General features: G+C 35.8%; 3 protein-coding genes across 4 annotated transcripts in view; 1 reads left to right on the forward strand and 2 right to left on the reverse strand.

Annotated features, from left to right (window-relative positions):
• Positions 1–343: 343 nt before the first annotated feature.
• LOC138336265 (uncharacterized) lies at positions 344–1710 on the reverse strand. The gene has a single exon (XM_069285680.1). It carries the CDS (start codon positions 1354–1356, stop codon positions 574–576), a length of 783 nt encoding a protein of 260 aa, XP_069141781.1. The 5' UTR covers positions 1357–1710; the 3' UTR covers positions 344–573.
• A 509-nt stretch (positions 1711–2219) lies between these two features.
• LOC138336264 (uncharacterized) lies at positions 2220–11382 on the forward strand. The gene is made up of 5 exons (XM_069285679.1): positions 2220–2548; positions 4683–4933; positions 5617–5749; positions 7033–7389; positions 8052–11382. Exons 1-5 carry the CDS (start codon positions 2452–2454, stop codon positions 8285–8287), a joined length of 1074 nt encoding a protein of 357 aa, XP_069141780.1. The 5' UTR covers positions 2220–2451; the 3' UTR covers positions 8288–11382.
• A 622-nt stretch (positions 11383–12004) lies between these two features.
• Positions 12005–19070, reverse strand: part of LOC138336270 (uncharacterized) — a 28645-nt gene continuing 21579 nt past the window's right edge. For both annotated transcript variants that reach the window (XM_069285685.1, XM_069285686.1), the window contains 3 exons: positions 18762–18970; positions 18197–18342; positions 12005–17537 (listed from right to left, as the gene is read on the reverse strand). In XM_069285685.1, coding sequence (XP_069141786.1) covers positions 17431–17537; positions 18197–18342; positions 18762–18970 — 462 coding nt within the window. In that variant the 3' untranslated portion in view covers positions 12005–17430. The remainder of the gene's footprint in view (positions 17538–18196; positions 18343–18761; positions 18971–19070) is intronic.

Consider the following 19070-nt stretch of genomic DNA (forward strand, 5'->3'; position numbering starts at 1 on the left):
GTCAAAAGTACTTTTACAGCGGGATATATACATAATTCACACCATGTATTATTTCACATAAGAGAAGTACATTTTCGTAGGACTATGCACATTCATGGAATATACAAGAAGCAGTTCAATTATAGAACTATTTGGAATTTCATAGGATGCACGGGTTTCAGATCAACAGTTTTATGCACAATACCCAAACATAAGAGCATATTTCATGGAATATATAAGCCTAGTGTGAATTGAGACTAATTTGTACACCAAACCCCAATGAATTTGCAATGTAAATGCAATATACGTAGAAACAATTGCACAATAATATATTGATAAATATTATACTTTCACTGATATGGTGAAGTTTAGTATGACTCACTGAGATGATATAGTATCAATTGGCTATTTAAATTATCATATGCAGTACGGTTTTATGCGTTGCATTACAGGAAAGGAAATGAAATTAATGTGAAGTATGTAAACAAACACATCACAGACAAAAATAAGATGGGAAAAAGTAATGTTTCAGTTCCTGGTGTACATGCCATACTCACGTATGATGAGCGCATTAGTCTTTATCACTCACGCTAATTAATTAGCGAAATTCGCGTCATTCAGCAGGTACGCGCTTGTTAAGATAGTGTCATCAGAAATTCTTCGCTTTTTCCCGTTTCTCAGCTTAACAAACAGCTTGCCTTCAATCGACCAGGAGTTCTCAACACAGTCTAGCTCGTACGCGCGCTTCAGAATTTGTTGGTTTTCCTGGGTCAAGTCTTCAAATATATATATCTTCTTACCCTTGAGCTCTTTCCTGGCCTTCATAACTTCGAATTTTTTCATTCTGCGCACAAATTTGCAAATAGTGGAACGAGGTCCAAGTCGATGGGCAATGTCGATATCAGTTACTTTGACATCGACTTTAAGATTATCCCTGAAAAATTTGGCACATTTTTCAACGCAAACCTCAGCCGTCTCAGTGCGATCACTGTTTAGTCCGACAATTCGAATCGAATTTTTCCGGCCTTGTTGTTCCAGTGCATTATCCCGCCGTGCCATATGAACTATTCTCTCTTCAGCTATCTGTACACTTGTCTCTAACTGACCAACTGTTTCTCGTAATCTCTCGTTCTCATTTTCCAGGTCAAAAATTTTTCCTTCAAGTCTCTCAATCATCTCTTTGTTTTCTTGTCTGATTTCATCTCTCAATTTGTCCATATGAAAAATCATATCATCTTTTGTCATGAGAGTTAATAATACCTGGTTAATATGGTCGAGTTTATCATCGGTACTGTCCATTTGACTAACTGACACTCCGCTACCTCTACGATCAGATTTCGTCTTATTACTGGTGCTAGTACTCCTACCGGTCGGCATTTTCTAGATTTACTAGTCCGTACAGTGAATAATAGTATCGTGTCAAATAAATGCCAGCAACGAAATCGGGCAACACGTACCTGTACGTAGTATCTCAAGAACAGGTGTGCGCGTGGATAGTGTTCACTATGGTGGTCACTGAAGCATGACAAACTTCTCACATCACACAGGAGATATTCTCAAATATCTCGAGAAATAGTCACTTTTTCCAAAATCCAATAAGTTACGAATGTTCCATAATGTCACAAAATTGTGGTTCGTCAAAGTAATTCCAAAAGACTCTGTCTAACTGAGTTTAAAACCACATTTTGTAGAGACAGAAATACTTCACGCCTTCACGCTTTCACAGTGCCACCGGAAGTTCATGACCATAGCTGTTAATAGGACGTTAATTAATCAAACAAACAAACAAACAAACAAAGCATATGTATACAACATAAACGTTTGTCACACAGCAAGTATACATAAACGTTTGCCAAAAAGCAAGTATACAATATAAACGTTTGTCACACAGCAAGTATACAACATAAACGTTTGTCACACAGCAAGTATACAACATAAACGTTTGTCACAAAGCAAGTACACAACATAAACGTTTTTCACAAAGCAAGTATACAACATATTATATCTAACAGGTTAATTAGGTCTCTGGTACCAGCGACTAGGATTCAAACAAGAAAAAAAAAACAATTTGATCTCATTTTGCAAAATTTTGTAGGATCAAATACAGAATGTAAAACATCGGAATTAAAGAAAATCCCAATGACGCCAAATACATTGGACGATGAACTAACCTGTAGGCACAAAAACTACGAGTTACCTCCCTTGTATTGTAATCTTCTGGTGAATCCATTATTGACAACATATTACTGTGACCCTGGTGACTGTTGTCTCAGTAGCGGATATATGTGTAGCATTATGCGATATTGAATCACATGTTTCGACCTTGTGATCGATATAGTATCATTTGGTCGTTATCACTAATACATAAACCGTCAGGCGGAGTTGTCTCCCTTCCTGTTTCAGCAGCTGAATCGACAATGGAGGATACGTTATAGCTAGTAGACAGATAAATTTCCACCATGTTTTCCGGTGATGGGACCCCTCATGAATGTTCTGTTGGTGATATACCTGGGGCGCTTGGTTTCTTCCGCTCTCCAGCCAAGGTCTGACGTTACACTGCTCTCAACAAGTAAGTAGGGCATTTGTGATACATTTGTATCTACAGTAGCCTAGCTAGGCCTAAGCTTATATCAAGATGAACTGTTACTGACTGTACTCATGTACATATATATCAATAATACCAATCATGAGGGACCCAGTAACTTAATGACTAGATCTAGATTGGGATCCAGGCAACCTTAAATGACTTAGATCTAATATACATAACCACACATTTATTATGATGTGTTTGTGATAGTATAGTTATCCTAGCTAGGCCTATTATAGCTGATTTATAGTAAAATATATTAAAGATGCTCCACCGCTGACAAACGGCATTTTTTCTCTATCAAATACAGGAGCAGGCGATTAAGTATTTTTATTCGGTTACAATTAAAGTTACTTACTTTAAACCATTACCACCATTGAAAAGTTTGAGCTTCTCATTTCACTTCAAGATAAAAATATCAAAAATAATTTTTTGCATCCCGAAAAAATTCTGTGGCACTATATCCTATATGGGATGAAACGCTGATTGCGCATGCACCAAAAGCAAACTAAATCATTTCGTATTATTTTTTGTGTTAATTAGACATACATATACACGATTAAACACCAATTATAGTTCAAATGATGAGTATCGTTTATGGTCCATTTGTATCATCAAAAATGTTGAATAGCAATTTAGGGAGTTGAAGTCAACTCAATGCACAGCAGCTGCAGCAGTTACCTGACCTGCTGTACTCCTATATATGCACATGTAGCTATGTCACATGGTTCCCACGTGGTTTTAGATATCACACACTATAATGAAAAAATTAACTATAATAAATATAATCAGTTTTGTTATATAGCAGAATTCAATTTAGTAAGACTTTGGCCAGCCAAGAAGCGTACATATATGCTATAATGTTAGAGTTATGACCCCTGGATTTCTTGGAATAAAGAACCTTGACCTTCATTCAACGTCATTGTCCCAATTTAAAATTCATAGAATTTAAAATTTGTAGGGAATAATTTTTTTGACATTTTTCAAGTTATGCAGATATTAGATCTGTCTCATAATGCACTCCAAGGGTTTAATGCTTAGCTCTACTACAATATAGTAATAATTAAGTTTATTTAATTAAATGACATTGACCTTGAATAATGGTCACAGGAAACAAATAAAAACAAATCATGAAAAAATGACATCATCCCATGATCACAAGGAGGTGTTTTAGAGACCTTTTATTGTATTTGTAGCATGTAATGTACTATTTCCTTTTCAAATTAATGAACTTGACCTTGATTGAAGGTCAGAAAGGTCTAATGGATAAATTATCTTAAAATGTTTCTCAATAATCGATGTAAGGACTAATATTAAGTTTGCAGAATATATAGCTAAGAGCTACTGATTTGAAGAATAACCTTGACTTTCACTGAAGATAACTTCAAAATAAGATTGTACAATATAAATTACTTGTTTCCATTAATTAAATGGTAGCCCTGCAGGATGATCGTTAGAATTGTACCTGCTGCCCCTGGCCCCCTTTTGCATGATCGTAAAAGGCGAATAAATTTGGGATTTTATCTTTTCTCTTTTTCCTATCTAACTTTATTCTTCCTTATTTCTCCTGTGACACCACCTCACTTTTGCCCTTCTGTTGAGCGCTCGCCCCTGTGAATTATGCTATGGGTTCTATATATCCCCAGGCAGAGACACACCGTAGTATATAAAATTGGTAGTTTCTGGCTTTCTGCCTCTGCTTTGTGCTCAACATAACAGGAGTGGGATGACTGGTTTGCCTATTGTCAATATAATATGACCAATGTGAGATGTGTTGCTTGGTAGCATGCTTCACTGATATAACACAATAAATAGGGCAACAGTTCCACTATACAAGAAGACACAACACGAATATACCACAGTCTCCCAAAAACATGCACCTCGGACTTCACACACGCATGTCACCCAATACATGGGAGGCTGTCCTTACATGATGCTGGCTGTTAATAGGACGTTAATTTTAATCAAACAAACAAAGGATTAAAGAAATAGTATTTGGGCTGCAGCATCGATGTTGTAATAAATAGAAATGTTGCATTCACTAAATGAGGTTGCTGACCAGTACTACTTAGTAGCCTGAAAAATAAAAACCATCTTCTATTTTATGTTTTAATAGTACATTTGAAAGACAGATGTGATGTCACTTCCTGGAAATTAACACAACATGAGAGTTATCAAATCTTGTGGGAAGGAGATGGTATCCAGGGCGAATGCAAGATGTCCTTCCTTGCTGAAAACCCATACAATGTAGCAACAGATTATAAGGTGTGCTTCCGATTCCTGGTGTTTGACCTCAAGGACTGTGAGACCAAAGTGAGATTGTCCGAGTCATCATGGATGCACTTAAACTATGTTTATGATACAAGGGTAAGATGAACCACAAACATGTAAAAGTGGTACTTGTCCTCTTTTAATTAATCTTTAAATGCTACGACATTTCTTTAAATTAAACCAGGTTAATCAACTTTTATCACAGTGTTAGTGTGGAGACCTGTGTCATCTCTCCTTTTACTATATATACTAATCCACTGAGAATGTTGTTGAGAGAGAAGGAAAAGAATGAAGATTAATAACTTTGTTAAAACCAGGTTTAAATAGTACAGTTTAATTTGTAAGTGTATGTTCAATGACTTCTAATATGTGTTTTTCATGAAGTCATAGTGTATAGTTAACTACGACGTAATCAATCCTTGTAGTTTGTATTGTTGCCTTACCAACAACATCATTAAACATCCCCTGAAGAGCAGCGGTTGCTGCGAAAGCGCTAGAGGTCGTAGACCTGTTTTAATTTTAATATTTTACTTATACTTTATTTGTATTTACATACACACTATACAGTAAAACATGGTTATAGCAACCTTCTACGGACCAACAAAATCACTTAGTTATAAGCTTAGTTTGTTATAAACATAGAAAATGTTTGTTATACACAAATGAACCTTGATGGGGAATGAAAATCATTATATAATAACCTTGAGTTTGTTGTTAGTGTGTTCATAGATTATAGACATGCTTTTTAGCATGCTGATGTTGTGTTGTATGAATTGTAGAAATATGACTGCGGAGACTCCTTGCCTATTGATGAATGGTGCAGTGGATGGCACAGCCAAGCATGGTTCAGTCTGTTTACATTAAGTTTTCCGACATATGGGAAGTTCAGGTTGGAAGTCACTGCTGAAGCTAGTAAGTTACTCACTTGTGTTATACATGTATATGATTTAAACATTAATGTATGTATTGTCTGGAAAAATACACAACTATGGCCTTACTAAGGATAACTTAAATTTTGCTCAATTACATGTGAGCTCTCTGAATTTTATAAAGACTATTTCTTGAATAAATAATGAGAATAACTTTCAACCAATGTAAAAGGAAGGATACCCATTTTGGTACAAATTTGGATTTCCCAAATATACTTTAGGTGGGGATACCCAGAATGTAGTACAAGTAGAAAACATGGGAATTCCCTCAATATGCCACAAGAGGGAATTCCTACTAATTTATCATACTTGGAGATTCTATTTATGTGCTGCATGTACATGGGAATTCCCTCAATATGCAGCAAGATGGAATTCTTACTAATTTATCATACTTTGAGATTCTCTCCCTGTGCTTCATGCAAATGGAAATTCCCTCATTGCATAACAAATGGGAATTCCCTCAATGCACCACACTTGGGTATTCCCTCAGTGTACAAGTGGGAATTCCCTCAGTGCTTTAAAAGTGGGAATTCTCCCAGTGCACTTCATGTGGGAATTCTCCCAGTGCTTGTTTGTTTGTTTGTTTGATTAATTAACGTCCTATTAACAGCTATGGTCATGTAAGGACGGCCTCCCATGTATGCGGTGTGTTGTGTGTATGTTGTGCGAGGTGCATGTTTCGGGAGACTGCGGTATATTCATGTTGTGTCTTCTTGTATAGTGGAACTTTTGCCCTTTTTAAAGTGCTATATCACTGGAGCATGCCACCGAAGACACCAAGCAACACACCCCACCCGGTCACATTATACTGACAACGGGCGAACCAGTCGTCCCACTTCCTTTTTGCTGAGCGCTAAGCAGGAGCAGAAACTACCACTTTTATAGACTTTGGTGTGTCTCGGCCAGGGGACAGAACCCAGAGCCTTCCTCACAGGGGCGAACGCTCAACTCAAGGCCAAAAATGAGGCGGTGCCAAGGGAGGCATTAGGAAGGATAAAGTCAGTTAGGAAGAATAGAAAAGATAAGATCCTAAATTTAGTCGCCTTTTACGATCATGCAATAGGGGCAGCAGGTACAATTCTAACGCCCTACCTGCAGGGCTTTCTCCCAGTGCACTTCAAGTGGGGATTTTCCACTAAGCACTACAGGTGAGGATTTCCTTAATACACTAAAAGTTGGATTTTCTCCCCTGCAAATTTATGTGTAAAGATACAGTATATTCAAGGATGCTCTGACATCATGACTCGATCCTGCTGTTTGTTGCAGATACAAACCTGAGTAAAGCTGCCTGTGCTGCCATTGTCTTGAGCTGCCTTGGTGGATTGTTTTTTCTAAGCATGCTATCAAGATGGGCCAAAGTAAAGCGACGCAGAACTAGAGAAAACAACCGTCATTTACTGTTTTCTAACCTGCGAAATATGAGGCTGAATCCACCTAACCAAATGCTACTTGACCCCACTGCTCCGGCACAAACGCGTACTAGAGATCCACCATCACCTCCCTCCATACCTCATCTACGCTTTGACACTTTTCCTTCTCCCTTCTCTTCTCTTCGGCCAGCAGTCAATAGACGGCGGTCCCCATCCCCAAGCATAATTAGCAATTCATCACCTGTAGATGATGGTAAGTTTCTGTAAGGTATTGTTGGTTGTAGACATCATACATAGGAAGGTAAATGCCTTAATAATACATATTTATGGATCCTACTTCAGAATAATTTTAGCAACCAATGAACAAAAACTTCAAAATCTATAATTGATCATTTATACTGAAAGTCATAATAAGGAAGAAGGATACAGGCATATTGTGAGACATCCTTGATATCCCAGGGGTTACTATCACTGTCGATATATACATCTGAACCTCTGAGCTAAGTCATAGGAAACTGAAAGCAGTTCAGGGAAAAAAAATCTTACCAATCACAGGCCTGCAGAGACCTCCTTTGAAGTTAACAGCGAGTGATATCCAAGTTCAAAGCCACACAGTGTACCATTATTTGATTCTTTCGGTGTACATCAATTTAAAGGACCAAACTACATTTTGTCGTACACAGAGCCTTCAGTTAGTAAAGATGTTGATAATAACCCCTGGAACATGGAGTAAGATCATGACTTAATATTGATCAGTGTCGGCCATCATGTAAACTTGGATATTGTAATACATGTACTACAGTATTAAAGTAAATGTTACCTAGCACTAATTAAAGACAGTAAGAAAAATTGCGCACTTTTCTTTAATTTGTATGTTATTTTTCTTGTGCTCCTGTACATTTGTTTATTTTCTAGATCATGGAGAAGACGCTACTCCATTGTCCAACCAAATTAGTAATCAGCCACCTTCGTACCACACAGTTATTCCTCAAGATGATACAGGGGATCTGCCTCCCTCGGACCAAACAGACCCAGCACCACCTCCACCACCACCACCACCACCCGACGAGCCACATAACATACCACCACCACCCTACAATACTGTAGACCCGCCTTCTTATGAGGAATGTATGCAATATGCAATAACGTGAACTTACATGTTTTTCGCTGATGTAATCATACATGTATGCAGGGTCGCCGTCCAAAAATATGATATCAGTATTACAATCTACAATATCATATGACTGATTTGACAGTCCTGATTCAGCAAAACGGCTGATTCATTGTCTTAGTGATAGCACGAAACATTGAAGATCCCTTGTGAGGTTGAAAACCATGTCCATTTAGGTGAACCATCCTTGGTCCCAGGTACCCCTGGGTACATACATGTAGGCGGTGTTTCTGATCAATATTTATAGATTTTCACACCAATGAGCAAGCTTCATCTGAACTCTTGTTAAAAGAAATTAAAAATAATATACAACATCAACAGAAAAGATGGCTGCATCTAGTAAAACAGTTGAAAGATAGCCGCGCCCATTTGATTGAAAACATTCGTTTCCAATGGTCTTGTTGATTGGACAAGATTTTCACCTCATTGTTTGGTGGAACCAATCAAATGAGGAGTATTTGAGTGATGGATTATTCATGATAATGCAGCAAATGCTGAATATTTATACATATTTATCTAAAGATAATACAATGTAATGTGGTCCAACCATTGCATATTGTGTTTTCTGTGGTGAAGTATCAAAATTAAATCATCTTTATAAATCGTCTTTAGACACAAAATGGTAACATATTATTTAATTGATCCTATTCAATTTCATATCTTCAAAAATTACTCACAGTTTGGGATGTACACAAGTACACGTGTACAGAACCTTTTTAGGTAAACATACAAATTAAACTATATATAATATACTGAAATCTTAAGTAATAAGTTAAAATAAGTAATAGCAACTGTATATATACCAATTAAGTACTGGATCCATACAAACAAAAGAACAGAAATACTAGGAAAAGATATAGGGCCTGTGTTAGGACTATCTGAAGTCATAATTATAGTAATAGATGCATACCGGTAATAACAATGAAATAGTTTCTTTTTACAATGGTATTTTATTTTGCTTTTTAGGTCATCTGACTCTTCAGTTAGATGACCTATTGTCATTGTGTTTTGTCCGTCGTCGTGCGCCGTTCGCTGTGCATCGTGTGTAAGACTATTTATACAAAAGCCACCTCCTCCTTTATCCTTTGATGGATTTCATCCATATTTGGTTTGAAACATCATTGGTGAAGGACAATCATATTTTGTATAAATGAGCCTGGTCCAACCCCTAGGGGCTGAGGGATGGGGCCCCAAAAGGGCAAATTTTCTTATTTTAAGCTTTAAAATCCTACTTCTCCTTCATCCTTGATTTGATTTCATCCATATTTGGTGTGAAACTTCATTAGGGAAGGACAATCATAATTTTTATGAATGAGCCTGGTCCGACCCCTAGGGTCAGAGGGGCGGGGCCCCAAAAGGGCAAATTTTCTTAATTTTAACTTTAAAATCCTACTCCTCCTTCATCCTTGGATGGATTTTATCCATATTTGGTTTGAAACATCATTTGAGAAGTACAATCATGTTTTATATAAATTAGATAGGTCCGACCCCTAGGGGCTGAGGGGTGGGGCCCCAAAAGGGCAATTTTTTCTTAATTTTAGCTTTAAAATCCTACTCCTCCTTCATTCTTCATGGATTTTATCTATATTTGGTGTTAAACATCATTGGGGAAGGAAAATCATATTTTATATCAATGAGCCTGGTCCGACCCCTTGGGGCTGAGGGATTGGCCCCAAAAGGGCAAATTTTCTTAATTTTAGCTTTAAAATCCTACTCCTCCTTCATCCTTAGATGGATTTCATCTATATTTGGTATTAAACATCATTTGGGAAGGACATCATATTTTATATAAATGAGCCTGGTCCGACCCCTTGGGGCTGAGTGGTGGGCCCCAAAAGGGCAAATTTTCTTAATTTTAGCTTTAAAATCCTACTCCTCCTTCATCCTTAGATGGATTTCATCTATATTTGTTGTTTAACATCATTGGGGAAGGACCATCATATTTTATATAAATCAGCCTGGTCGGACCCCTAGGGACTGAGAGGTGGGCCCCATAAGGGTAAATTTTCTTAATTTTAGCTGGCCCACTTTCTGTTTTTAGGTTTCGGTCTCCGATCTCAATGAAAATTGGTCTGTAGGGGTTTTAATTGATGCTGAATAACATGCAAACATTTTTGTAAAGATTTTCGTATTCCAAGATGGAATGCAACATACAACATGCAAACATTTTAGTAAATATTTTGGTATTCCAAGATGGCTGCTGGCCCACTTCCTGTTTTAAGGTTTCAGTCTCCGATCTCAATGAAATTGGTCTATAGGGGTTTTAATTGATGCCGAACAACATGCAAACATTTTCGTAAAGATTTTGGTATTCCAAGATAGTCGCTGGCCCACTTCCTGTGTTCGGGTTCAGTCTCCAATCTCGATGAAAATTGGTCTATAGGGGTTTTAATTGATTCAGAAGGGGGAACTTTAGGTGAGGACAATCATATTTTATAAAGGACCGAGGTAAGACCCATGGGGATAGAACAGCGGGGGTCCAAAATGGGAGCTTTGCTGAAATTTGGCTTTAAAATCCGACTTCTTATATTAATCCTTGAATGGTTTACAATATGGATGAAGGGCTACCAAGTTTGTTCAACAAATGACATTTACCTATTTCAGAAACTTACATATTTAACTAAGGAGTTCCTTGTATTAATTGTTAACCACTACTTTATAAATACTGTGACTTTGTTGTTTTGTGCCACGAGTCAGATGACCGTTAAGGCCCATGGGCCTCTTGTTATCTGGGTTGTTATCCCCCGCTTAAATCGAAACAGGGGATATCAATTTGGCTTTTTTGGCTGTTTCCGTTCAATAACTCTCGCAAATATTACCGGATTTTCTCAAAACTTGGTAACATAATTAAAAGTCTCAGGGCCTTGGCCAAGTTGGATCAGAACTTTAATTGGACCCTATTTGGCAGAGTTATGGGCCTTTGGTTAACGAAAGCAGGGTATATAAATTTCATGAATTTGCTTGTTGATGTATATTTGTGCATTTTCATTATTGTCTTAGTTGAATGATACAGTAATTTTTTGTTTGTGTAATTTGTTAATATTAAAAATTTTATAAAATAAACCATCCAAAGTATTCTTGCCTATTTTGTGTTTGATAATAGATAATGATTTCTATCTGTAGTACATATTTTACAGCTTCAGGACCTATATTTGTTCCATATACATTATTGAAATATATGTTCTTTTCATAGTGGTTCTCAAAATAAGTGTTAAACATTTATTAATCTGTTTTTATAATTATTATCATTTTTATTTACAACAAATTTATTATGTATTCTGATACACATTGGAATGGGCACAAAGTCAAACCTAACCATGATCTTCACGAATAATATAACTATATTTATGGGTACGACTATTTTCTTGCCAGTGTCTTCATGGCCAAGTGATCTTTATATGACTGCTGAATTATGTGGAAATTGTCCATTTGGGATACTAAAAAAATATTTGATATAACAAGGATGTCCACAGATTATCTCCATTCATGGCCAGGTGGTCTTTATACATACAGAACTCATTGGGTATCATCATGGAAATAATCTATTCCCCGAGAGAAGTTCCAGATGGGTCTTTACTCTGAGGTGGTCGCTAAGGCAGGTTTGACTGTATACAGTCTCATCATAGATTGTAAGAACTTCAATCTAGTGTAACATGAGCTGGACAGTTGACCAGCATGGACAAGATAACACCATATATATTTCTAACTTCATTTATTTCACATTTAAAACAATAGTTAATCAGGTGTATAAGCATCACATTAAGTTAAAAGCAATAAGATCAAGCCATGTAAACAAATTGATGTTACTAATGGTAAAATAATTTCTGGGACAAATAAATAAACATTCAATGCTTGATTGGCTGAACATGTTTGGCTGACTATATCCACTAGGGTTAACAATATGTTGTAACCATGGCTAACAGGTAAACCAGACATAAGTATATCACAGTTATCTAAATCAACAACAATAACCTAACAAAGCACTTAAAATTAACAGTGAAAAACATAATATCATAAATATGGACCCATCTAAACTTGTCAACGAGTCTGATTTTGATATGGGATTCAATTTACTATCATAAGGACCTGACACAAATCTCCAACCAATAATACAATACATCAAATAATTGATTGGAAATTTGTGCCAGGTCCAGGGTTTTATATGGTCATTTACAAAACTGAAAAAAGCGTCTGTAAGATTGTGCCCTTTTTTAATGGCCTGAACAAGCAGAGTAAACTGATGTACTTTTAGGTTTTATTCCAATTGATGACCAACAATGTCTTGTCAACTATTCTGGGTTTTTTTATACTATACAGAGTTAGCTCCCTTGTGGGCAGGTATTCATTATGAAATTATTATTTTGTGAGCGAAATTCATGTTTTCTCTGAAAATATGACATTATGATTGCAAACATAAGGGCAGATAACTCTGTAACATGCAAATACAGAATACATGTACATGACTGTATTTTTTGAGCTGCATGTACCCATGACACACAATGGAACACAAGTACTCTCATGTTGAAACAGTCCATCAAGAACATGTAAGACCTTAAACTTTAAGCAAGACACCGAAATGCCACATCAATATCTGTGACAATGTGTATTTTGACCATGTACAAATGCACCTGCATGATTTTGGCATTGGAGCAAAGCACAATGTACCTCATCTCTATTTCATATTACCTTGACCTTAAATTATAACATCAATGACACTCATCTGTACATCATGTCTCAGAACAAGGTGTCTTAAGGTTTGGTTTATCTCCCCTTGGAAATATTTTTTAAGTGGTGGGAGGTTTGTAAGAACACAATGGTTACCTCCCCTCCTAGACACTCTTTTTAGCGGTGGAAAGTATGAACACAATACGTTAAAATAACCACGAAATCAATAACTTACATCAATGTATTTACAGAATTCTACATAAAGTACTTAATCAACAAATCGTCATTAAAATGTAAGTGTACTTGGTACTACTATATATCATAATAAATATGTTAGGTTTTAATTAACAATTAACATACCAACTTGTACAGAACACTGGGTGGGAGAGGTAAAAGGTGGGAAAACAACTCATCAATAATCAATCATTTATTTATGAATTAATCTATCATAGTACCGGAGTAAAAGAAAATTCTTCACCCAGGGAAACATTTTTAGAGGTGGAGGTGAGGGCGAATTAGTACAGAATGACTCCTACACAGGAACAGCCAGTATTTACTCCTACACAGGAACAGCCAGTATTTGTTAATACATTTAGCTGCAGGTGAATAAGCATTGCATTTTGTGAATCTAAGTTTAAGTATATTTATAAGTCCTTTTTTAATCATAATAACATAGAATTAAATACTACCACATTTGCATAATCAGTAAAATATTTGTACCCTAAAATTTGCTGTCAAATTTAAGAAGTATATAAAGATTCTGATGTTATGGTTATGACACTACATGTAGAACACATGTACTAGAGTTCATAGCATTCATTGCCAGCAAAGAATATGAAATCAATGATACATAGATTATGTGTGATATTCATTACTTTGTGTTTCAGACCTAAATTAAATCTAAGTCATATATAACTAGCTTTAACTACATCACTAGGATCTGAGGATTAATTACAGCTTATATCAATTTAGACCTACTACATCAAAGTGTCTATAGACCATTTTTACACGTTCTAGGGGCCTAGAATAAATTGGTAAAATTTTTATACTCTATATGGTGGATCGGTGCTGAGACCAAAAAAATTGACTTAATACCTGGTACAATATTAAACTGTAACTGATTCTCATATCCCTATGGCATTAACTGTAACCATAAGGAATTATTTCGAACAGGTTAAGTTGTTAACTTTCAATACAACACTACCATAAGTTTGTTTTAATATCAACATGTCAATATGGTTACTTTTGGGAAATGTCATGTTCCCCGCTGGGTATACTGGCCACCAGTCTCTCGAATATGACAGAACCCAGTCTTCTGGGGGAACCTACAATACAGGGACACATCATCAGGTCCTTATATACCACTGACAGAACCCCTATTAAAAATAGCACTAAAAACTGGCCGACAATTTTTGTCTCTGAGACGGTTTCAAACTAGGGGGAGTAATTTAGTATTAGAATTCATTATTAAAATCATCTAAACAGCTTAGGGTCTGGTAGTCAGTCCAACCATTGGTAAACAATGTGTATGACTTATTTTTATGAGATTAATACATTTTCCTGCTGCTGTTCATGTTAAATAAACCACAGATTCAGCACATAAAAAATATGCATGCATGGAGACACTTTCATTGTGAAATAACATTACAGTAATTTTGCTGCGTTTTGCGAGTTTCTTCACAATTAATTTTGATTTCTACATTATTTTACAATGAAACTAACTTAGTGATGTATTTCATGTGTCTATTTTGACAAAATTAGTTAAAATTTTGGCAAGCCATTTATGCCATGTACCGTACAGTGTTATTTTGGCTTAAATTATGTAATGAAGGAACTGTTTTGACATAAATTCATACTGTTGATTAAAAACACATGGTACATGTAGTTTGACAAACAGTACTTCAAAAATAAGTACCACAATTTTAAGGGACAATTCAGTGAGGCTAATTCTGTTACATAACCAGGAAGCCAAATATGACATAAATGTATTGTTCTACATTCCTTATAAAACATACAACAAGAAATATTGACATATTTCACAACATTGTAAAGTATTTTGATTGCTACCGTTTGAATTCCGAATCATTTATCAATACCATTTAGCAGGTACAACATGTATACTGTATCCATACCCGAGCCAAACTCACGCACGTTTAACAAATGCAATACATTACCACCGAGGAGTTGATGAATTTATTTTTAGATAAGAACATGCATCTAATAAGGTGAATACACTACTGTAACAGCGATTTGATTAGTTCTAGACCTAAAGTTCTTTACTGCACCGGCAAGGGCTAGAGTTTGGTATACAAGACATCCCACCACTATCTGTAATGGCCAGTGGACAGTAAGTGAGTTTGAACATTTAACATATATTTCACTAGAGTGGGCTTTTCTGGCATGTCACAGTAAAACCAACTAAATTAATTTTTATTAGAACTGGTTTGTTTCCAAAATATGTGCAAATTTTAATGTAATCTTAGACTGAATTGTTCCTTTAAGGTAATCAACTTTAGCATTTTCTTTTCAAATATTTACACAAAAGGAAAGCTGTGACCTAATTACATTAAAGATTTACTGTAAACTTTTGCGGCCATTAAATTTTGCGATCATTTCTATTAAGTTTTTGTTTAACGAAGATTAACTTTTGTGAATTTTATAATTTAATGTAAGTATCTATCAATAAGCATGGTTTATATGCATTCATGGAGTTTAACTTTTGTGAATTAACTGTGATAGCGAAATTCACAAAAGGAAATCGTACACGAAAGAAGTTTGTTTACAGTAGTTCATTAATGCATTTAGAGGTTTTGACATTAGCTACATTTTAGTTAACAAATACGGTATTTATCATCCGTGACTACCCTGTACCTCTCATTAATCAAATCAAAAACAAGATTTATTGAGACATTTACTACATCATAACAGTGGCAGTATAACAAGGTTACCATGCATACTGACATAAATGTTCAGTGATTGAAACTATATTGTACGACACTAATACTGATACAGGGAATTGCACAATTAAGTTTATTTGAGATCTGAATTTCCTCAAATGTTCATTAAGGTAAAATGAAGAAGGAATATAACACTGGAGGGCCCCCTAAAGTTAGAAGTGCGTCGCATGGATATTGAAACTACTGAAACTATCCACATAACTGATGCATCATTTGGATTACATTGTAACATTGTATACTACATTGCACCCTTTATGTTGCCATAAGTTTCAATTCAGATAAGGAGTTACTTCCCTTCGTTTCATTCCATCAAACAGAGAAGTTCAGATCATCAGGGAAGATAAAGTATTATAACCTGTTTATGAACTTCTATGGAACAACACAGACAGAGAAGAGTATGATATTCTCTTTATCACTTGGTGAACAACACAGACAGAGAAGAGTATGATATTCTCTTTATCACCTGGTGAACAACAAAGACAGAGAAGAGTATGATATTCTCTTTATCACTTGGTGAACAACACAGACAGAGAAGAGTATGATATTCTCTTTATCACCTGGTGAACAACACAGACAAGAGAAAAATATGATATTCTCTTATCACCTGGTGAACAACACAGACAGAGAAGAGTATGATATCCTGTTTATCACCTGGTGAACAACACAGACAGAGAAGAGTATGATATTCTGTTTATCATCTTGTGAACAACACAGACAGAGAAGAGTATGATATTCTGTTTATCATCTGGTGAACAACACAGACAGAGAAGAGTATGATATTCTCTTTATCACTTGGTGAACAACACAGACAGAGAAGAGTATGACATTCTGTTTATCACTTGGTGAATAACACAGACAGAGAAGAGTATGATATTCTGTTTATCGCCTGGTGAACAACACAGACAGAGAAGAGTATGATATTCTCTTTATCACTTGGTGAACAACACAGACAGAGAAGAGTATGATATTCTGTTTATCGCCTGGTGAACAACACAGACAGAGAAGAGTATGATATTCTCTTTATCACTTGGTGAACAACACAGACAGAGAAGAGTATGATATCCTGTTTATTGCCTGGTGAACAACACAGACAGAGAAGAGTATGATATTCTGTTTATCGCCTGGTGAACAACACAGACAGAGAAGAGTATGATATTCTCTTTATCATCTTGTGAACATCACAGACAGAGTAGAGTATGATATCCCGTTTATCATCTGGTGAACAACACAGAGAAGAGTATGATATTCTGTTTATCATCTGGTGAACAACACAGACAGAGTAGAGTATGATATCCTGTTTATCATCTGGTGAACAACACAGACAGAGAAGAGTATGATATTCTGTTTATCATCTGGTGAACAACGTATGCAGAGTAGGGTATGGTTAGGCAATAAAAACTAAACAGTATTATCACAACTATGAATCTTCATGGTTATAATACTTCGATGGTCTGCGGGATCACAACACAAGAGTAGGTAACATACCAGGTATATAAACATTTCAATTGTTATGTAAAACTGATTGTAGCTGGGACAATTCTGGAAAGTGTTGAAGCTTGACTTCTGCTACTGTTAGGCTTGTATCCATCTGGCCAATAAAGGTGGGATCTAAAAATAAATATATCATAATGGAGTATAAAACACAATATTTACACTTAGTCATTTCTACTATATAAACTAACCAAGGCAAAGTGAAGTCTATGGGGTATAATTGACACCCAAAACGTGACCATTATGTCGTCACTAATGATGAAGTGGTGACGTCAACTGATCAAAATGACTGCTCCATCTTGTGGATTAAATCGTTGTTGATAAATGGTTTTCATGGTCTAACTTAAACAATGTTAATGCATAATCCAAATGAGTTATAATGTAAATATAAGTATTAAACTATCTACCTATGGCACCTATGGTCTATACAGAGTTTATATAGTACAAGTGACAAGTAAATGTAGATATATAGAATGTAGATTCCATATGAAGACAGTTTAATGCTTAAAGAACAATACTTATTTCTGCGGTGACTTAATTTCGTGTTTTCAAGCCAAACAATTTTTTCGCGCCAATTTAATTTATAAGTTATAATGTACCGTGTTTCATGCTTTTTTGCGGCAAATATTTTTCCAGATTTCTAATCATCCATGAGATACATGAAATTTAATTCAGAACTTGGTTTATGGTGGTGTTATCATTTCAGTTTTCTTTGTTGTCTTTCTAGAAAAAAGTGATAAGATTTTCTGAAAACCTCATGTGTGTTATGACCCTACCTGTCACCGTAGAAAATGTCTCTGTGTCCTTGACAATCCTGATAAGTGTTGCCAAGGCCAAGGTCGTGACCTCTGGTGAATGGTCCTCCCTCAGATCAGTGCACACCTCAAGTGTACTTTTCTTATACAGATCAAACAACAGGGACCTGGAAATAACGCAGTATCTTTTGTACAATGTCTACGGTTTTTATACCACAGGGACCTGAGAATAATGAACATGTAGCTATCTGGCCCCATTTTCACAAACATTGCTTTGTTATGGAAATGCTTTAATTAAAATTCACCATAGGAAAGCATTAAAGGTTTTTTCTCTTATGTGGAATCTTGAGTTAAGGAGTCTCCTTAAAAAGGTAAAAAGGTAAAGGCCATTTCTTAAATATATATTGTATAGAAAAGTGTTTATCTATCAAATTGAAATGAATCTCCTAATGTTAATGTAATGTTAATGTAATGTTATAGCTTGATTTTCGAATGCATGAATGACCTCCTCATAAACAATATTTGGTCTCCATGCTGTATTAAATCTACCAGGTAACACCAAATCAGACAGATAGTCTGCACTTACTTGTATCTCACAGCATCAATGAGGCTGATGAGAAAGGTGGGATCAACATCCATCAAAGTTTTACTTTTTTCAAAATGTTTGGTCACAAAATCAAGGACCTTAGGTAAGGCACCACTTTTTTCTGTCAGGAAACGCAGTGGATGGTCCAGGATGTCCAATGCGAAAGAATCACGATCATCCAACACCAGACCACTCAGGAAGTTTACAATCTACAACAGTACATCAGACTCAGTAAATTTACAATAGTTCATGTACATTAAAATGTGACATATAATTGAAATGGAGATGTACTGTACAAACTAAATCATC

Source organism: Argopecten irradians, chromosome 12 (genome assembly GCF_041381155.1).
Source record: "Argopecten irradians isolate NY chromosome 12, Ai_NY, whole genome shotgun sequence".
NCBI lineage: Eukaryota > Metazoa > Mollusca > Bivalvia > Pectinida > Pectinidae > Argopecten > Argopecten irradians.